The sequence below is a fragment of the Thermobia domestica genome, chromosome 4 (assembly GCF_964235325.1).
Source record: "Thermobia domestica chromosome 4, izTheDome1.hap1.1, whole genome shotgun sequence".
In the NCBI taxonomy this organism is placed as follows: domain Eukaryota; kingdom Metazoa; phylum Arthropoda; class Insecta; order Zygentoma; family Lepismatidae; genus Thermobia; species Thermobia domestica.
This window is the reverse complement of record NC_137457.1, coordinates 314,954,136-314,977,072: the sequence shown is the minus strand read 5'-3', so window position 1 is coordinate 314,977,072 and position 22,937 is coordinate 314,954,136. Positions and strand designations below refer to the sequence as shown.

The window sequence follows — 22,937 nt, the reverse complement described above, 5'->3', positions numbered from 1 at the left end:
ACCGTTTTTGCTATTTCAAACATATTAGTCAATAATTTCATGTATTTGTAAAATCATTATTTGAGAAACAAAGAGGAAATATAAATTGAATAAAAAGTTGCGGTTCGTGTATTAATTAAATCTTCGTATTTTAAAGAGAAAACAAAGAAAATTATACATGCCTTCCACTCAAAGTTCTTTACTTATATTTGCCCATAATTTGATTACGACGTGTCGTTTGTGGTAATCTAGATGAGCTTGGATCCACAATGGAACTTTATCAAAAACACAATTTATTAAAATATCAACATCTATTTCTATTTTATTTTCATTTTTATCTCCGCACCTCGCAACATCGTCTACTTTCACGCAAAACAAACTTTCTTCTCTCACGTAGCGCTCAATTTCTCTGCAGACGACTCTCCATTTTCACGAATTCGGAGGAACAATCCCAGCATGTTGGGATCGTTCGCATTCGCATCTTTTCGTCGGTTTTCGCAATTAGCAGGTCGGAACTAGTCGAGGCACTCCAATTTATTTACACGTGCTGGGAAATTCGCATTTGCATTCGCAATCGTATTCGAAAGCAATGGAGGCGCGGCCTAACTCAAATATATGTGATCCTTAGTTAGACCCTCGGTAAGAGAAAATACTGAGACAGAATTCAAAAATTAGCTTTCGTTCAAGAGTTATTATTTGGAGAAACTGATGGATAAAGCCATCGTTTAAGACAGCTACAAACTATGAGATAAATTTTAGGAAATATCTTAGGAATTATCTTAGAAAAAAATGTTACGATATATCCGTAGGAAATCGTACCCTTTTGTGCCATGCACGTGAAGATTTTTCCTTTCTGGCCGAACGACGTTCCGAGAATGGCTTTGATTTATAGTGCATTGCGGTAAAAAAAAAAAAAAAAAAAAAAAAAAAAAAAAAAACTGGCGCCTACAAGCAAGTTGAACAAGCAATTGGTAGTGTGGGAATAGTGTTAACATGCTTGTGATACTTTCTTAAGAGCGTCGATCACGGCGAAATTGAAATACCGCTAATTTTACAGTAATTATGTGGTATTATAACCGTCACCAGGTTATATAAGTAATTTTTGTCAACACTCTGTATATTTTGGAAAGAGAAACTATTCTTCGATTTATACTTCAGTTTTACGACTCAAATAATTTCTTGCCTTCGATGGAAACTGCTAATAACTCAATTTCTCTCCCACGAATTCGAACAAAAGAGTCTTTCATCGTTCACCAATACATACATGTGAAACGTTGTTTTGCGGTGAGAAGATTTTAGTGAGTAACAAAGACCACATTTATTATCTGAACTATATGTATGAAAATCCTATTTCAATTACTTAAATACTTCAGTGTTTCTTTCTTACTCATTAATATGCAAAGACTACATTATATAGTTGTTTGGAACTAAATTGTTTTCTTAAATTGCTTATGGTAATACTTAGTATGACAGCTGCGACCTAGCCAGACTGTCGCCTAGCAACATTGTTCAGCCACTTTTTATCTAAAAGTTCTCACGATTCAGTTATTGTCGTTTTCTTCTACATTGTGGCCAGTGAACTATGAATTCACGCAGACTCTTTCAACATTTAATTCTTATATAAATACAGGTGGTTTAACCTGATCACATTTTAAAATGAACTGCCAACATTGATTAGTTGGTCGACCCAGCTCGTACCTGGAGCACCTGAACTCTAGGACTTTTCTCCCTGTGTCGCTACAGCCAACATATTTAATTCGCTACAGGATTACGCAAAGGGGCATGAGCGTAATAGCCGCCCAAGGACTTGCATAGCAGTCAGCCCTCATTTAGTAAAGTCCCGGATCCGCTGACCCAGTTCGAACCAGTAGACAGTTCCTCGTAATCTTTTGATTTCTATATCTTGCTGACAGACTAGTGATGGCCACAAAACCGGTTTCCGGTTTTTAGAAAAACGAAACGGTTTTTAATTTTTAAAGCGGTTTTTCGCCTAAACCGGTTTCGGGTTTTCTCTAAAACCGGTTGCAGTTTTCCAAAACTGGTTCTATTTCTGACCAAAATAGTGCCTTGTTGTTCTCCGGAAACCGATTTCTTTTCCACATAAATAGTTTTATGTTTTTTCCAAAACAGTTTTCACTGAAAACAGTTTCGGTGAAAACCGAACCTGTTTGGAAGAAAACCGAAATCAGTTTCGGTCAACACCGAACCGATTTTGGAGAAAACCGAAATGTCGGTATTTCGGATTTTCTGGAAACCTGTTTCCGCCTTTTACAAAAACCGGTTTTGCCTATTCCCATGACAGACATTCACTCCATGGATACGTCTTGGATTGGTAGTGAATTCTCAGCGTAGCCGCAAGGAATCTACGTCGTGGGATTGCTTTTAGTGTTACCCCACAGTGCTAAACCCCATGTGCATTATTTAGGGGTGTGAGAAAAGTATTTGTGGTGAATCCCCAAATATAATATTTCATTCACACACACACACACACACACACACACACACACATATATATATATATATATATATATATATATATATATATATATATATATATATATATATATATATATATATATATATATATATATATATATATACATGATATAATTTTAAGGGGCTCTAATATCCTGAAATATGAAGTGTACTTTTATGTTTGTGGAAATATCCATATCAGTGTTGTGTTGTGATTGTTTTTCTCCTACATAATTTTTTACACATAGTGCATTTAATAAGTAAGCATAGTAGTATTTTATTTAATGTGTTTTTAATGCATGTGTGAATGATATTTTTGTGTGTCGTGGTCTGAGCGATCATCTGGATGTTCGTGAGGATTTCGAGACGAGACATCCGAACCTTTCGGTGTTTTATGCTCATCTGAAACCGGAAACCTGAAAGCGATCCGCATTCGCTCTAAAACATAAATAAAACTTACTTTGCAATGCTTCTGTAGCTGAAAAATAAAAACAAAGAAAAACAGATGAAAAAGCTTAAATAGGAGAATTATAACGCAAAGTTCCAGAAAACACCCGTGCAATAAAAAACAATATATCATATTGAGGATGTATATAACGTCACTACACCTACGGGTCGTACGCATTCGCTCTAAAACATTAAAAAAACTTAGTTTGCAATGCTTTCTTGGCTGGAAAACAAACAAACAAAAAAAACCGAACGAAAAGGCTCAAATAGGAGTGTTATAACGCAAAGTTCCAGAAAACACCCGTATGGTGCCAATTCTACCATAAGATATTAAACGCGTTAATGTCTTAACTAGGTAATTTCAGATCTCCTGAATGTACTCGTTGGTGGGACAGCGGGGACAGATACGGGGCGGTATAGTATTTTCAAATAGATAAAAGATAACCGAAAAGTGGAACAAGAGCTCACTAGGCAATATTATTTTACATGAGATACCGTTATCACGACTCACTTATCTGCTTTCAATTTCCAGTCATTTAGAAAATCGGTATTTATTTTCACGTTTATAAATGGTTGCAAACGAAAAGCTACTAGGTGACTCGTGATAACGGTACCTCATGCAAAATAATATTGTCTAGGGCGATCTTGTTCCACATTTCGATTATCTTTTATCTATTTGTAAATATCACATAATTACTGTAAAATTAGTAGTACTTTAATTTTGCAGTGAGCTTCTTAAATATCATGCACAGATCACTTGGTATCGTGGACAAATATAGAGACTGCCGGGGAGAAAACAGATTTGTTTTCACTTTCTTTCACCTGATGTCGCTTAAATCGAAATCTTACGAATTTTCTTTCCGAAATAGAGCGTGCTCTAAATAAGAGAAATCTCATAGGATCGTTCAGAACACAGGAAATGACATGCGATCTGATGCCATACACGTTGAGATTTTGACTCGAGGACAAATCGTAAGAGATTTCCTAGGATCTATTCTATAGTGTACAATTGGCGTTACTCGTTAAGATGTTAACAGATTGGTTCCGTCAACGAGCTTGTCAGAAATAATCATTATAGCTATCTATTGCAAAAGAATCTATCTATTAAAATGCTAGGTTTATATATTTGTGCTCAAGAAAAGTTAATATGTTTGTGGATGTTTATATGTTTGTAGTCAATTAATTTGACAATGATATCTCGAAAACCCCAATATATCATTGTCAAAAAAATGCCGTTTTCAGTGATCGATTGCAAATTTTGTATAGATTGTTCAGTTCTAATTATTACATTTTTAGGGACATACTGAAGATATTGAAATTTTTAAAATTAAAGTATCATATCCTACGAGTTATACATTCCAACATCACACATTTGTATAAGAAGTTAGTATATATCTCTCAGGCGTTTGTTTCATGGCCAAATAATGAAAAACGAAGGACAACCATTTCTCCAGTCTAAGATGAATCTTTATTGTTTCGAGTGTTCATCATATATTACTATCACCAATGAACACCACATATATCACTAACATTATAGTTAATTGTACGTGTAAAGTATTTGCTTATTATATACTGGATTTAAGTGTAACGTATTTGCTTATTATACATTGAATGCAAGAAGAAAGAAAACATTAATCATACACGTATTAGAACCTCCAACCGGAAGTAGGCTCAAATCTTAAAAACATTATAAAACACATTTTTCTGACCAGAACAAAATGAATTATTTAATAACTATACGATTTTTTTTTCTGACCAGAACAAAATTTAATAACTATACGATTTTTGTTACAGTTTCAAGGACCTAACATCCTCTTCATCAGACATTGAGAAAAGACAGATGACATCAAATATTATATCTTCCTCAGCCGTTTGTTAGCATTTTCATTTATATCTGCTATATATAGTTATCGTTAGATATGAATTTTCATTTATAACTAACTATAACTATATAGCAGATATAAATAAATAAGAAAAATAAATAAATAAATAAAAATAAAAAAGTACAACAATCACTCTATATATGACTTAAAAGAATTTAAAATTTTTTATAACAATGAATATAATTATGACGGTTAAAGAATTTAAACTTTGTTATAACATTTATATATATGTCTGTATTTTCATTAATTTCGATCGTGTCTGAAGAAGGATATGCTAGATATCCGAAACAGTTACAAACTATAATTTAAAATAAAGTAAAGTTTTAAGCTTTGGTGAGTGTCTCTTTTGTTAAAATAGTATCAGTATTAAAAAGTACCCCGCAAAATCATTATCAAATTATATTCTTACAAGAAGACAGTTATAGATATGTGACAATTATTTAGGACATGAGTGTACATCATAGCAACACTATAAACACTTTTGCATGATCTTACTAATGAGACATCTGCTAAACACGACAGGAACAACGACTGAGTATTTTAAGCTTGGCACTGTGGCATGCGAATTACTTAATTACAGCACTTAATTGGAATTCAAGTGGAGGAAATTGTCATATTTCAAGGTCGCTGTGTCACAGAAAGAGCAAACATGTAACAAACCATTGACAATGCAATGAGACAAACGAAACAAGTCGTCTATTAGACAAAAGATTGAAGTAGGAACATAGAAGCTACTTCGTTATGACAATCCAGTGATGATGCCTTTAATTTATCTAGGAAGCTAGTGAAAGGGCTGGGAATTTTGAAAAAATGAAATGAAATCTTTAAGTTTTACGTCCCACGATTATGCCGGTTAGGATAAAGCAGACGGTAATAATGGGAAATGAGTGAAAATGGTGGAATGAAGAAAGTGGGAGGAAACGGGAGAACCCCGAGAAAACCCACGCACACGGTGTTTGTCCACCACAAAGTTCACTTGGCGGGGGATGGGATCGAACCCGGGACCCCAAGCACAAGAGGTGAACCCTCCATCACTGAGCCCCCGCTGTCCCCGCTGGGAATTTTGAAGGAGCAGCTTATATATATATATATATAGAGGGTGTTACAAAAATTTGGCATATTATTTTGGGTATAGTTTCCAAACATCAAAATAAGAAAAAAAGTTGATATCGACCTGTGCTCAAAACTGAATAGGTTCGTAGTTATAGGATGTTGAAAACGTGAAAAAAAACTTTAAAGGTCCATACTTCCATTACTATAAGACCTATCGTAATCGGGTTAACACTTATCACTGAGGAACTAGTTTGTGAACTATTCAAAATATCCATCTTTCAGAACCTCCGGTACTTGCACAAACATTTTTAGAGAGACCGTGTGGGAGTGCTTGATCACTGTCCACTTACCTCTATAAAAATTTGTGTGCCAGTACTGTAGCATATTTGGATAGATTACATACCAGTTCCTCAGTGATTTCTTGACCCGACTACGATAGGTTCCATAGTAGTAAAGCTATGAACTTTTTAAAGTTCACTTGTTTCACATTTTCGGCACCCTATAACTCCGAAACTATTCACTTTTGAGCACAGGTCTATATGAACCTTTTTTAACTGCGAAACTATCCACTTTTGAGCACAGGTCTATATGAACCTTTTTTAACTGCGAAACTATCCACTTTTGAGCACAGGTCTATATGAACCTTTCTTTAACTGCGAAACTATCCACTTTTGAGCACAGGTCTATATGAACCTTTTTTAACTCCGAAACTATCCACTTTTGAGCACAGGTCTATATGAACCTTTTTTAACTGCGAAACTATCCACTTTTGAGCACAGGTCTATATGAACCTTTTTTAACTGCGAAACTATCCACTTTTGAGCACAGGTCTATATGAACCTTTTTAATTTTTATTTTGATGTAAAGAATCTGTTCTTAAAATATTGTGACGTTTTTGTAAGCACCCTGTATAATGCTTCCAGAAGACAAGGGAAACCAGCAAGGGCGCGCATAAGGGGGGGCAAGGTGGGGCGCTCTTCCCCCCTCCGTAAGAGGAAATTGTATTTAGGGATATTGAAATCTCAATAGAATTTTTAGATTAGTTACAGCAAAATTTGAAACTATATTTGAAACGTCGCTTATACTTGCCCCCCCTGGAAACCACAACATGGGCGCCCTTGGAAACAAGTGCAAAGTTGTAAAAAAAAAATGAGACAAAATCATATGAATTTGAAAATATGCTTAGTCACTGATCATAAGTTCATTGTACTGTCATGAAACCTACAAATTAATATTATCGCCCTGGAAATCCCATTAATTATAATAAATATTGTCAACAGTACCATAAATATGATTTTTTGTGCCACTGGAAGAGAACCTGTTATCACAATTGATAGGATTTATCTATCCTAAATTGCGGCACTTTAATTCATGTTATGTGATATTTTGAAAATTAAGGGGGAGGGAGTGCAATGGCATCAGCCTTTCTTCAAATTTGGCCCACAATGTTGAATGAAGGGTACTGTCTCCACCAGGAAATTTTTGGTGGACACGCCTATGGCTTAAGCACATAGAAAAGTTAGCACTGTTTTTTTAATTATCATTATTATTATTTTAAATATTATGAGAATTATTTGGAATATTCGGACCTGAAGATTTCAAACTCTAAAAGATACTTCAGATGGAGATCTTAATAACGAAGTATGACAAAAATAACCAAAAGTGGACTTCATTCTCTTGTTCATTGAGCGTGCCACATATTTCTTGACCTGCCACGTTAGATAAACATAAGATGGAAAAATAATTATTAGTTCTGGCAAGAATCGAACCAAGGCCTTGGCGATCCAATTGATATGTAAAAGACTTACCGACTACGTCACTGCATCTCTTCAGATGAAATATCTTCCATCAGTTGAAGTCTTCTTCTTTCCTCCCTCGTTTAACTTCTACCAATCTTCTTCATACTCACATTTCAAAAACGGAATTTTTTCCCCGTTGTTTTATAAGAAAGATCTATCAAAAAATAGTGAATGCTAAATAATGATTATCATTCTTGCTTTGCAAATCAGGAGGTCCAGGTTTGATTGGTGACCGACTATGCTGACTGAGATTTCTCGCAGGTTTCTTCTCGCCGGTTTCACATAGGGATCTCAGAAAAATTTGAGGAATACCCTAAGATACACACAATCCGTATCCAAAATTCCAATCTGATATCGTGAAAACTAAAGGCGTGATTTTTTTTTTTTTTTTTTGAAATTTGCCTTAAGAAAAATTGAAAAAAGTCACGAGCCTCTGCTTCCACTTGGCGCCGTCAAGTTGACCATCCGGTTCCAAAACGCATCTGAGGTGTTTTTTGGTTCATTCTTGACTTGAGTAATAAAAAAAAAACTCGGCTTAAATACCTGTTATAGAACCCAAATAAGCGGTCAAAGACGATACTAAGGCCATGGTAACAAAAGTTACCAAAAATCCTGAAAGGGTTAAAATAGATATTTCCTGTTCAAAACATACATGATGATGGTAGTTTAATTTACTAAGCTGACCTTCTATTTGAATACTACATTCATAAATCATGTTTAGGTCAAATAATTTAAGGTCACATGGACAGTGCTAAACCAAATGGTCAAAGAAATCCCAGCAAAAATTGTTTTGATTGTTGTCAAAGACAAGAACTCAATTCTCGAACAGTTGCGAACACCTGTTCCATTTAGTTATTTATGCCTATCACAGTTTTGATATGAAAACTAGTCTTTGTCACAAACAAGTTTCTTATCATTGAAGGTGGAAACAAGTTTTTTTTTAAAAAAAAAAAAAAAAAGATATATAGAAAGAGAATCAAGAAATAAAGATAAAAGATCTAGTTGCACTGGAATTGTAATCTGATATAGTGAGATTGAAGCTCGATATTGAATTCTATAAAAAGGATTATCATCTTTCCTCTGCAGGTGTATTTACTTTATCTTTCACTAACATAATAGATTATTATTTAAAGAAAAAACAGACATAACCAGATTGTATTTGTAGTATTCAGGAATTTTTGAACGCGACTGCGCCTTTTCTTGCCTTCGTTGTTCATGATGGGGTAGTGTGCTTAATATCGTGACTATTATGATTTGTTCCTTCTGGAGAAAGGCAGACGCGGAAAATTATGTTATTGCACTCGGCGGCAAATTGCCTAGCCCTGCTAGTATGAGAGCGATTTCGCCGTTGCTTGGGAATTTCAAGAAACAAGTGTCAAGGAACTTAAATTGTAAGTTCATAATTAAAAAAAGAAAGAAGAAGAAAGTAAAGTTCCCGACACGTAATGACTCGAGAATTATTCTAGCCTTGTTACGTTTTGACGGATTAGTATATTATGTTTTGATCATTGGGGCCATTATATTATTGTTTGAGATTATATAATGGTACGTCAAAAATTTATAGACATGCGCGTAAACGTGAGGCGGTTGTCGTTTGTCTCTTGTTATCACTGTTACCATTGTAGCACTTTGTCGCTTGATCTAGAAATTTTTAAGGCTATTTTTATCAAAAACAATTGGTTCATTTATCATTGTTAGAATAGAAATTTATCACCCTTTAATTGTTGTCTAGTGACTAAACTAGCATTATTTCCACTAAAATTGATGGGCCTTATGCACAGTCGTTCTGACGCGTGATTAGCGCTTTACTAAAGAGTTCGACTAACATATATTTCCTGTGGTAGTCAGGTCTTTAGAATGACGCTAATTATACGTCAAAACGACTCTGCATAAGGCGGAATATTTCTAGCGTCTTCTTGCAGTGTGTTTAGTGACAATATTATTCACATTGTTGGCAGTGTGTTTAGTATCATTACGACATGTGTGTGTGCCCTATTACGGACAGGTTTGACATATATTTTTCGCCATATCAATGTCTTCGGATTCTGTGTGTAGAGTTAAGTCTTCTTCCAGCAGTATCTTCACGATACTGATTTTGTGAGGGAGTGAGCTATTTTGGGCCTCTATTACAAACCAAATTATTACCTTGTCGTAACAGTTCCTTTGAAATATCTCTGTCATTACTTAGAGCAAATTTAGAAAGTTTTCCAAATCTTCTTAACAATAAAACATCCCTATTCAAATCAATTTGGGCTCTCTGAGATACTAAAAAGTAATTCCCTAACAACATGTCTTGGGATGTTGTTACTTAACACGCGAAAAGCATAATAAAATGTTCTCCCACTAATGTTACTCCCAACTAATTATTGTAAACATGGAGCACATTAAAATATTACAGCATAGTTCTCGGTGTTTCGATAAGCCTATGAGGCTGTGGAAGGCAGCAAAGAAAATTTATGCGCTGGAATTATTCGTAACATAGGGTCCCCTTGAAATAGTCGGCTCCAGGGCCCCACAAGCCTTAATCCGCCCCTGTTAATTTGCACATCAGGGGTTACTTTGCACAAAATATGAAAATAGTTGCAGAGTCCTCTGTCGGTAAAACCATGAACTGTAAAGAGAAAGTTTCAATTGCCACCGTAAGATAGAACATCTAACTGTATTTTGGCTATAGTATTGGCGGTTAACTTCGGTTCTAACTACCAGGATGGTTTTGTTGTTATAGAAGAGTGGAAGGCAGTCACTGTAAAGGATGACAAAATTTGAAAGATATCACCTACAAGAATTTCCGTCAAAAGCAGGGAATTCGTGTTACTATTCGGTTCAAAATCTCTTGTCGTCGCGAATTCTGTCGAGGAATTTGAAGCTTAAAATATACAAAACGATAATCATGCCTGTTGTTCTGTATGGTTGCGAAACATGGTCACTTACTCTGAGGGAAGAACATAGACTGAAAGCATTTGAGAACAAGATCCTGAGACGAATATTCCGACCCAAGAGGAACGGGAATGGGGAATGGCGGAAACTTCATAACGAGGAACTATATAATTTATACGGTTTACCCAATATTGTTAGAGTCGTCAAGTCTAGGAGGCTTAGGTGGGCGGATCATGTAGCTAGAATGGAAGAAAGTAGAAACGCTTTCAAAGCCTTGACTGGAAGACCCATGGGAAAACGACCATTAGGAAGACCTAGGCGCAGATGGGAGGACAATATTAAGATGGATCTCGCAGAGATTGGAATACAAAGTAGAAACTGGATGCAGTTAGCTAAGGATAGAAGTCAGTGGAGAGCTTTTGTGAACGCGGCATTGAACCTCCGGGTTCCATAGGCCATAGAGTTAGTTTTTAGTTAAGAATTTCCGTCAAAGTTGACAGTTTCGTTGAATACGACTGTGTATAATCGGACTTTGAAACAATAGTTGAAATTGAAGTATGAAATGTTTTGAAGTCATAGAAAAAAATAAAACTTGGAGAAGGCTGTTTCAGCCTCTAATCGGGGTTTACTTTGTACCGGGCCAAAGTAACCCTTTAGATAGGAAATTATTACTATCAGTACCTCCTGCCTTCTAATTTTAGGAAACTTTCCTATTTAGGTACATGTCGGAATGAATGGAAAATAAATTACGAACAGTGGCGGATCCAGAAAAATAGTTTGAGAGTGGCTTCGCTCAGAAAGGCTTTTTTTTAGGAAGCACTAATCTCTTTTTTTTTGGGGGGGGGGGTTAAAGCTTATACGCATAGGAATGACTAACATTATTTTTTTTTAATCGTAAAACTTGGGTGCCTTCAGAATGAAAGCCCCAAATCCCGTAAATCTTTGATATTCTTGGAAACCAGTTCAGGACAAGCCCGTAGCCAGCCCAAATATATAGGGGGGGGGGCGGCTGAAGTTAGGAGGCCCGATCCAATTATGTTATATTTCATCACCATATTATAGTTCATTTGCAAGCCTACCGTGAAAATTTTAGGGAGGGCCAGCAAAAATTTAGAGGGGCCCGATCCCCCTAGACTCCCCTGGATACGGGCCTGGTTCAGGAGGAATTTTGTCTTTTCCTGAGTTGTCATTTTTGTGGGACATGTGCTAAATTATCAGAATGTGGCTCCTGTGCTGGTACTAGAAAATACATAATTTTCTTTACAAATATTAGTAAGTAAATCATACTAACATTCATGTAAGTACCGATATCAGGACCATCATTCTAATATCAATATTTGTAGACTGCATGCAGTTTTGTGTAGGAAGTGAAATGTATAAATACTGAAGGAAAAACATTGCACAGAAACGTTATATTCGTATGTTGAACATACTCTTTTGTATGTTGTGCAAAGTATCCCCACCTATGGGGTTACTTTGCACCAAAGTTTGTATTTCAATAACTATGTTTAGTAATGAATTTGCACGAATGCTTTCTTTATATAGGCATATCTAATTATTATATGTTTTAAATACAGCATTCTAAATAAATCATTACGTTTGTAAGTTACATGTGATTTCCTTTAAAAATTCCTTACATCTGGTGCAAAGTAAAATAGTCTTACGGTACATTATTTGATAAACGTATAAGATCGAAATTTACAGATAACTCACTGATTGTATTGAAGAAAATGAATGACATACGGTAGCTTCACTTTTCATATATTTATAAATTTTGAATTTTTCTAATAGTAAACAGCAGGCCCGTACCCAGGGGGGTCTAGGGGGCCTCCCCCCTAAATTTTTGCTGGCCCTCTAAAATTTTCACGGTAGGCTTGCAAATGAACTATAATATGGTGATGAACTATCACATGGTTGGATCGAGCCCCCCTTAACTTCAGCCGGGCCCCCTTACATTTTGGGGCTGGCTACGGGCCTGGTAAACAGTACCATATTCCGTAGTACGGATGGAGAGAGAATTGAAAGGCGTATTTCATGCAGTGATACTGGTGGTTGCTTGGGTGAATTCTAATTAACGTGTAATTGTCTTCATAACATAGACGAATCGTAACTTGGATTATTCAACAAGCATAACCCAGAATTCTGGTGCTTAATGGTGACTAATTGTGGAATGAGAAAAATGGGAGTTACGGAAACCCTGTTCAGGCTGTTGCCAAGTTCGATCATCTTCAAAAAACTCAAATCAAGTGATATCCGGAAAAAACGCGGAAAGTGATTGGACAGAATTAGTTCAGGGTAAAACTAATACAGGAAGTTTACATGGTAAGTCAAATGAAAGATTTAAATTATGTCAGCTATACAGGGCAAATCAAAATGGTGAACCCGATTTCAGAAATTTATTCTGTGAAATCTAATAGCTGCTAATATGTTGTTGTGAGACGTATGTTAAGACAGGTGAACTGTCAAAGTTTTCTTGAAGCATATCATAAGTGTTCTATCTGAGCATTTAGCGTAACCAGGTACACACCAAAACCATATCAATCTCCTGCCAAACATGTTATAGCATGTTATGATCAATATCAGCAGCTGCTGCTATAATGAGAGCACGCAGATCATCCAATGTTGTTGGATCACTTATGAATGACCTTTCCCGTAGGTGGGTCTCTCCGATATTTAATATGGAAATGCTGTTGCACACTAATCACAGATTTGTTTACATGATAATCAACCACATAGAAAGTAGGGATGGCCACAAAGTTCCGGTTCCGGCGGAACCGGTTCTCGGAGATCCGGTTTTCAGAACCGGTTCTGGAACCGGTTCCCGACCTGGATCCGAAAATCCGGTTCCAGATCTGGATCTGAAAACCCGGTTCCAGAACCGGATCTTAAGAACCGGTTTCAGATCTGGATCTGAAAACCCGGTTCCAGAACCGGATCTTAGGAACCGGTTCCAGACCAGGATCTGAAAGCCCCCAAAGACCCGTAAAGGAAGCATAAAGTTCACCTTCAAAAATAATGCAAAGAGGACCATGCACTTGTACCTTTCCCGCCCAGACCCGCTTGTGCCCCCAGAAAAAAATTTTGGTCCACCAGTGTGTGTTTAGCCAAATGAGTTGGCCAGTTTGCCAGTTTAGCCAATGAGTTTGCCAGTTACCCACTTTATTTAGCCAAATGAGACAAGCTGCCGCCGCCTGGGCGCCTGCCTGTCGCTTCCACCATTTCATCTAGCATACTGTTCACAGCTTGCCAGCCCAGCAGCTCGCGTTTAGCGTAGGGATGGTAACAAAGTTTCGGTTCCAGCGAAACCGGTTCTGTTTTCAGAACCGGTTCCAGACCTGGATCCGAAGAACCGGTTCTAGACCTGGATCCGAAGAACCGGTTCCAGACCTGGATCCGAAGAACCGGATCCGGAACCGGATCCGTTCAGACCCGAAAACCGGTTCCACTAGGAACCGGTCCTCGCCATCTCTAATAGAAAGATCTCTGTTCTGCTGTCAACGCCATTTTCCTTAACTGCTCGCTGCTGACTCCTAGCGGTAGAAAGTGGAAACACCGTGTACAAACTACACTTTGAAAGTTAATCTTTCAAAGCATATATCTTATTCTACAGCATAAAAAAAAACGTAATTTATAAGTACTGACATCTATATTCTCACAAAAAATTAAGTTATAAGATTATATGTATTTCGTCAGAAGAGTAGTCAATAGTAGTCAAATCTTTAGTCAATATCAAGTATTTCTCTAGTAATCAAGTATAGTTTTATTAAAAAAGTGTATGTTGTGTTTCAAAGTTTTTTCGAGATTCCGGACCCAGTAGACCCCGATTAGGTGTGCCCCTATCCAAGGGCGCCGATTTCTCTGTAAATTTGGGGGACCCATTCAAATGCAGAAGGTATATATATGAAGATTTTAAGACAAATTGCACTCAAATTATACCAAATATTGTATATTCATAAATACAATAGGGACCCACATGAGCTTTGGGGGCCGGGCCCCCCAGGATTGGGGCCCTTGCTCCTATCCAAGCGGAAACACTTTAAGTAGTGCTATGAACCGTAGTTCTTTATGAGAAATCAATAGTAAGACTATTCATGGCTTTGGATTAATTGTTTTAACAAAAGAGACACTGACCAAAGCTTAAAACTTTACTTTATTTTAAATTATAATTTGTAACTGTTTCGGATATCTAGCATATCCTTCTTCAGACACGATCGAAATTAATGAAAATACAGACATATATATAAATGTTGTTATAACAGAGTTTCTGTTATAACAACATTTATATATATGTCTGTATTTTCATTAATTTCGATCGTGTCTGAAGAAGGATATGCTAGATATCCGAAACAGTTACAAATTATAATTTAAAATAAAGTAAAGTTTTAAGCTTTGGTCAGTGTCTCTTTTGTTAAAAGAGAAATCAATGTTTACCTGCGTGATCTCGTGGACAATTTTTTTTTTTTTTTTTTTTTTTTTTTTTTTTTTTTTTTTTGAGTGGTGGGTAGTAACAGTACTTTACTTATTGTGTTGGAAGGTGATGGACATAAATTTAAGTACAACATTTGTTAATTGGTAAAGAACTTGGAATCAATGGGTGTAAAGAAACGGCCACTAGAGGGTTTCGCCCTCTCTCTTGGCCAGGGGTGTAGGAGCATCAATTATTCTTTATTAAACTCATAGTTGGGTAAGGAGCTGTGAAACAATCATTGTTATTATACACTAACAAAAAATCAAAAAATAAAGATATTAAACAACAATAACATTAATAATATATCAATAATACCAAACTAGTAATGAAAGGTGCACATAGAAAAATATAACAAAAGGTGCGGAAAAAAACTGAAACTAATGAATAACGTAGAAAATGCATAAATGGATAAATGATGATGAGTGAGGTGCTCGTAACGCCACAACACAACATATAGATGTTAGTACAAACAAATGCAGATTAATCTTCTGTCCTGGGGCGTCTCAGGACTGATGAGAAACATGGGGTAAGCCCAGATTAGTGTTGTAGAGAGACAAGTGCTATGATGGAAAAAGATGCGGGAGATGTTGATGGATGAGTTGGTGACGGAAAAAGATGGCATGATGGTGATCTGCTGGAAGGGTGCGGATGTATATGGAAAGCAAAACGCTGAGTGGTGTATAGCAGTACTTAGATGGAGATTCTTGTTGTAAATCAGTAAATATGGTGTCAAGAAAGATATCTTTACGATCATGGAGACTGGTAGCTATGAACTTATGACGCAATTGTGCTATGTGTTGAACAAGCGGAGGAAAGGTAATTTTTTCATACAAGTCAGTATTATGATACGGAAGTTTGATCCTAAATGCAAGACGAATGGCATGTCTCTCTAGAATTTCAAGCCTATTGTAAAATTTCGGAGGCGCTGAACACCAGGCTATGTGTCCAAATGTAAGTATACTCCGCATAAATGCTTTGTATGTGTTAAGCAATAATTTGGAATTTAGAATTTAGACCCCAGGTCTGGCCAACCAGACGACGAAGAAGTTGTAAACGGTTCTTTGCTTTGATAGCAAGTTTCTGAAGGTGGGGTGTCCATCGCAACTTACTGTCAAAAATGATTCCTAAGTATGTGACAGTTTTTGCTGGCTGAAGAAAGTGATCTCCCACACGTATTTGTAATAAATTTGGATTTCTTCTAACTTTGCTGCGGCATTTAGGAGGTAAAATAACAAGTGATTGTGTTTTGTCTTCATTAACTGAAAGTCTCCATTTACTACACCAATTCAGAAAGCTAGTAATTGTTGTCTGTAAGTTTGTATTAATCTGCTGTATTGTGTTTCCCAGTGTAAGAAAAGCTGTATCATCAGCATATTGAAAGAGATAAGTGTTCGGTGATGGAGATGGTAAATCGGAAGCATAGAGTATGTACAAAAGAGGAGATAGACTAGAGCCTTGCGGTACTCCTGTGTATGGGAAGACTGGATGTGATAATGAGTTGTTTATGCTGACATAGGCTATTCGGTTGAGTAGAAAAGAAAATATGACTCGGAGGTATGTAACAGGAAGACCCAGTTTAAGAAGTTTATAAAATAATCCATAATGCCAAATCCGATCAAAAGCTTTTTCCAGATCCATTAAAACGAGACATGACGGAAGAGACTTATTATAATGATTGGTAATAATGGTAGTTAGACGAAGTAGTTGATCATTTATGCTATAATGAGGTCGAAATCCAGTTTGATGGAGAGGTAGAAGTTGTAGTTCCATAATGTATGGGTGTAAACGAGATACGAGTATTTTTTCAAAGACTTTACCTAACGTGGAAGTTAACTGGATTGGACGATAGGATTGTACGGAATGCGATGGTTTGTTGGGTTTCAGAAACATACAGACTTTAGATACCTTCCAGTCAAGAGGATAGAAACCAGTTCTAAGCATAAATGTATATATCGATGCTAGAAATATGAAAAAATTGACCGAACATTCCTTAAGTAATCTGTAAGTTATTTGGTCAAAGCCTGGGGCAGTACTACGTTTCCTCTTGATGATGGACTGTATCTCCGCGGAGGTGATTTCACGAGTCAAAGGATTATCCGCTTCCAAAGTGTGCTGGATGGAAGGTTGAAGTAATTGTGCAATTGCCTCTTCAGAAACTCTAGGGCTGAATTGATGTGTGCAAGGCGAAGGTGTAAATACTGACTGAAGATGGGTGGCTAAAGCGTCTGCTTTATCTTTATCTGTATCTAAAGATTGATTATCCTGTATGAGAGGATAAGATGAACTAACTGTCTGTCCAGTTAGAAGATGAAATTTCTTCCAGTATTTAGTGGGATGTGACTCTGTATTCAATTCATTGCATGCTTTGCTCCAGGTAAGCCGTTTATGAGCAACAATATAGTTATGAACTGTCCTTTGCCATCGTCTTGCTTGAGTCAAATACTCTGGATTCCGTGTTTGTTCGTATTTTCGAAAGTAAGTGCGAGACTTTTTGACGAGAGCCAAGTACTGCGGAGGTAACATAGGTTGGTATGTTTTGCCTCGATATGTAGGTATGTTTTTGTTGGCGCTGCTGGTGATAGCTGTGCTAATGCTATGGACGGTATTATTAAGGTCGGTCTCTGATGTCGGTGGTACAAAGGAGGCAAGAGCAATATCTATATCAGTACGAAACTGATCCCAGTTCGCCTTGTCGTATAACATGATAGTTCTCATAGTTAATTCAGATAGCTGTTGTCTCTGATGGTTGATAACGACTTTCACCGGAAGATGGTCGCTGCCGATACAATCTAGTACATGTATGTTGCATTTATCGACCATAGAGGCAGTGCTAATAACAACATCGGGTGTAGTCTGACTGCTTGGTCGTGTATGTTTGGGCAATTGATGGACATGCCCATTTAAATTAAGAGTGACATGATCGAAAAACTCATCTTTATCACGGGCAGAGCGACTGTGAATATTAACGTCGGCTAATATAACAAGATGTTTAAAGTGATGAAACAAATAGGTGAAGAAGGCAAGAGGAATGATATGACCTGGTCGAACGTATATTGTAGCTACTGTTAATATAAGCTGCGGAACGTAAACTGTTGTCACTAGGTGTTCCGGTAACTGCATATGCTGCGGAACAGAGTTGCATCTATAAGTGAGTTTATTACGAACTCCAATTGCAACGCCACCTTGGGCTCGGACGTTATTGTCTGCGTAATCGTAGCGAAGAAATTGATATCGAGGAAATCGGACATAAGTAGCAGGTTTGAGTGCAGTCTCATTTAGTACAAATAAATCGATATTTTCCTCCAACAGTAACTGCTCAAATAATATTCGATGTTGCGCTAAAGAACGAATGTTCAGAAAAAGAAGTGTAAGAGCCATATTCATACACAAAATTACGGAGTTAAACTGCTGTGTCTCGTGGAGCAATATGGAAATGAACGTATGGTCCAGAATATGTAGCATATAAGTTAACTTGAAATATAGCGGAGGCTGCTGCTATAACATGGTCTAGTATAAGTTGACGTTGGAATGGGAAAATATTTTGTAATATGAGTGTTATGTAGCGGAGGAAGTTTTCCACAATAAGAGGAGAGGCGATAGACTGTGACAAAGACACGTTAGAATCTATGGTACGTAGCGGTACCGTCATCTCCGGGTGGTCAGGAGTTGGGTTCGGTTTGCCTTTACATTTATAACTATATGTTGGGTGCTTGTCACTGGAACAGGTCGAGCATAGAGGTGGTTTTCCCGTATTCGGACACTCTTTAGTATCATGGTTGCCAGCACAGTAGCCGCATTTTACGACATTTGGACACTTAGCCGTTATATGTTGGTTATACACCTGGCACTTTTCACATCTAATGGGAAGAGGGAGGCTTGTTCGGGATGGTTCCACCCTATGACGCTTCTTAAATATGTATGCGCCATCTTGTAACAAGGCATCGATGGAGGATTGAGAGGTAGTCAGGACTCTCACCATATATGTTGGACCGTTATTATTTCTGATACGAATACATTTGGTCACTTCAATTCCCTCTGCTTTTAGCTCCTCAAGCACCTCATCATCCGTTATTTCAGGTAAAACTCCGCGAATAACTACGGACATCATTGGTGTTCTCGAAGGTGGAGGATTTTGCTTGATTTTGTCAGGAAGCTTAGACAGTTGTGCAGCTTTGCCAAAAATCTCGTAACTCGCCTTATTACGTAAAGTAATGCCAAAATTTTCGTCCTGAGATTTAATAATAACGCCGCCCCTGGTGAAAACTATCTGTTGGATACTGGCCCTTGGAAGATATTTAATAATCTGATTAAAGATATGGCGGGTGTTACTGTACTTTGGGTCGAAGTTAGTAAGAAGAAAAGAATGCAATTTAGGACGAGCAAGAGTGGCTGCATATGACGGTTGTAATCCAGCAGTAGATGTGCTAGGATCCCCAGTGGTCGTCTGCATTGGTTCTGATTCTTCCGGCTTGCGAATGTAGGTAGGAGAACGAGATCTGGAACGCTTATCAGCCGACTCTAAACTACCCTCCGAGAGCTGACGGGTACGTCGATTGGTTCGCGGATCGCGTTTGGCATCAACCACAGCTTTACTTGTGGGACCTTGAACTAATCCCGGTAGTTTATGCATGGTGCGATAAAAATATGCACCGCATAAAGTGATGTAAACAACACCCCGCTCAGATAGTGTTACAGGTAGCCCTAACGAAGCGACAAAAGAGTTGGTCAAACTGTGATTACAAGCAATGACCTTCAAAATTTAAGATAAACCCTCCAGAAGATGAAGATCCTCTGTCAATCTCCTATGTAGGGTATCTGCGCTGATCTCACAAGTACGTGTGCAATACTTGATCACTGCGTAGCGCAGTAACTAACTACAAGAGGAGCTAGGTTCGTAGTAAGTATGTGTGGACAATTGAACAAAATAGCTGTTTCTAACACAGTAACAGTCAATATGATCTGCGTTTAATAAGTTGAAATGTTCACTAGGGAATTGTGTATTAAGCTAGGTTTGCCATGCTACAAGAATCTTGTAGCTTTTATTTTTTTAAAAAAAATCTTGCAACCCCATCTTTCTATTTACTGTTTACACAGTTACAACGCTCTGAAAGCAAGAAAGATATCTCCAGCACTGCAGTACTGCACTCTAGTGAACAAATAGTGAACCGCCTCATTAAAAATGTATTTTGGCGCGCTTCTCGTCCCGTCCAAAAGAATCCGTCGTTTTGGAGATGGTGAAACTGTTTGTGTGTGTGTGTGTGTCAGTGGGAGGGCGATAGCAAGTAGTAAGCAAGACGACCCAGAAAGTTGCACATGCTTTGACTCCTTGCAAGATGAAAAAAAAATGTTTCATGTCCCTTTCATGACTATGTTTACATGGAGATATATTGTAGGGTTGCAAGATTTTTTAAAAAAATGATAGCTACAAGTTTCTTGCAGCATGTCAATCTAGCTTTAAAGAGCGAATTTCTGTTGCACACAAACAACATTACTCTGGGACTGAAACTGAGGCACCGATAGAAGCAGGGTTGTTCGTAGAGACCTTGAGGCTCCAATGCCACTGCCAAACTGTTTTGTGTGTGTGTGTGTGTGTGTATTCCAAACAAAGCTGTTGTATGCATGAATTTTGTATACATAAAAAACGAGATTGTCTGCCTCCTTGCAAGATAGCTTAATAGGTTTTCGCACACAGTTGATTTACCTTTTGCTCTAAGCTTTTAAACAAACAAATTAACAAGCTAACAAGGGCCTTGTCTTAACCACTAAACTAATTAGTGCACTATTTTAACCATAGATGGCGCTGACGTCAGTTTTTTGCGAATATAGTTTTTTTTTTCTCGATCTCAGCTTGTTTTCCCATGTATATAATCGAGGCAAATGTTAATTATTCATGCATTCAATAAGGTCAGGGCCCTGAAGCTTCATCGACGGCCAGCGATGCATGAAAAGAAAATTGAAAACTGGTGATTGATTTGCGGAAATAATTATGTACTGAGAGAAACAGAGAGAGAGAGAGAGAGATTGACACAGTACCCTTCGGTTAGCTTTAGGATGTTTATAGATGGCGCTCATGATGTTAAATTTTTGTAGGTTTAAAATGAAAATGTGTATAGGAAGTCAGTTAAACGGTGTTCGTTAGACAGTTTTTGTGTGTGGTCTTTTTGATACGATATTTATCAATCAAAATCCTGGAAAATCTATACGAAATGATTCCTGCACTGTTCGCCTTTTCCCGTTTCGCCTTATGATCTTTAGCAATGGAATTTGCGTTTAAAACCTGTTATCACTTTCCATCTTGACGTAGGCAAGGCGGAACGGGAATTCTAGATGTGCATATTCCTGTTTCGCCTTACGAACTTTATGTTGGTAGGCTTGCAAATACATTCATAGGTATAATTTAATTTGTTTATTCATATAACAAAATAAGCACAATAACTACAAGAAATACAGAACATCTATACAAAATGCTCTTTATCTTGCATATGTATACAATGAGCAACAGCATCTTAGTATTCAATTAGATAAATCTGTTTACTAGACCCTACTCATTCTACATTTCAAAGTACGCAGGCAAATGTTTAATTGTCTCCACTTATACAGTGTGTTTGAAAAAGAACTCCCTAGTTTTAAGGTGTCCTAGAATCTGTACAAAATGACATATACTATTCTAGTTTGTGGTATTTGATTCATCAACTCTCCAAATTTGGCTCTCCTGCGGTTGGCAGGTCTGCTTGACCTTGAGACGGCACCAGTGCTGTTTTTTTTTTCCTCTGTTTCCTCAGTTCAGTCCAGGCAGGCGTGAAGTGCAGAGCAACTAAGCAACAATGTGTACTCCGCAACAGAAACCGTAGTTTGTTATTTGGTTTGTGAAAACTGAGTCAGTTATAACAGTACAACGTAATCTTATACATCAGTATGGTGGTGAACAACCTACAGTAAAAACTATCCGTCATTGGCTAAAGTCTTTCACTCTTAACACCCGCTTTCCAGGAAGGTGGAGAGGCAGGGCTTGGCCACCACGAAACCCAGACTTAACCCCACTGAACTTTTTCTTTTGGGGCCACATAAAAAAGTTGTGTATAGTGAAGAGATCAGAGACATCAATCATTTACGGGAAAGAATCGTCGCGGCGGTTGGGACAGTTACATCTGAAATGTTGGCGAATACGTGGCGAGAAGTGGAATATCGTCTCGACGTGTGCAGGGTCACAAATGGATCCCACGTTGAAGTCTACCAACATTAAACAAAACTTAAAGGAATTCTCTTTCGCCATATGTACTCATTGATGTAAGTTTTCATTCATTTCCCAATTAAATTTACACTTAAAACTAAGGAGTTTTTTTCAAACACCCTGTATTTTGGGCTTTTCACCAAGGATGCGCATCTAGATTTCCCGTTCCGCCTTACATCAAGATGGGAAGTGATAACAGGCTTTACACGCAAATTCCATTGCTAGAGGTCATAAAGCGAAACGGGAAACACAGCACAATTGAACACGCATCGCGCGATTTGCACGTTGAAATTTTGCGAATACCTGGATTTGTTTAAGTATTTTTTTTTTCTACTGTGTTTGTCTGTAGCTTCAGTATATACGCCTTTATAATTAGCTGCCCAACATATTTGGCAATCATGCACAAAACAACACCGAAGATTCTACACTTGTGTTAATTTAACACACAGGCTTGTGTCATTTCAACTACCGACATTTGACACACAACTCCAAATGAAAAGTGAGTTGTTCTAACCACCTGTTTGTGTTATATTTTAACACAATTGTGTTAACACATAGGTATGTCGTTGAAATAACACAACGATTTTTTTTACAGTGTAGGCAGTGGCGGATCCAGGCCGGGGCCGAGGAGCCTAGGCCTCCCCAGTTTTTTGAGTAACGAAAATAACTTAAGCTGTTATTTATATATTTCTTGAAGTTTTAGTAAACTCATGATATACCTATTA

General features: G+C 37.4%; 1 protein-coding gene across 1 annotated transcript; it reads right to left on the bottom strand.

The window, feature by feature from the left end:
• Positions 1–168: 168 nt before the first annotated feature.
• On the bottom strand, positions 169–18,359 carry LOC145683207 (uncharacterized). Its single transcript, XM_081754569.1, has 3 exons — positions 16,967–18,359; positions 2,915–2,932; positions 169–254 (listed from the first exon to the last, which is right to left on the bottom strand). The coding sequence occupies exons 1-3, from the start codon at positions 18,357–18,359 to the stop codon at positions 169–171; spliced, it is 1,497 nt and encodes a 498-aa protein (XP_081610695.1).
• Positions 18,360–22,937: the final 4,578 nt, after the last annotated feature.

Bases quoted from the DNA above. Each gene is read 5' to 3' on its own strand.
- LOC145683207 (XM_081754569.1), bottom strand. From the start codon at position 18,359: ATGGCTCTTACACTTCTTTTTCTGAACATTCGTTCTTTAGCGCAACAT.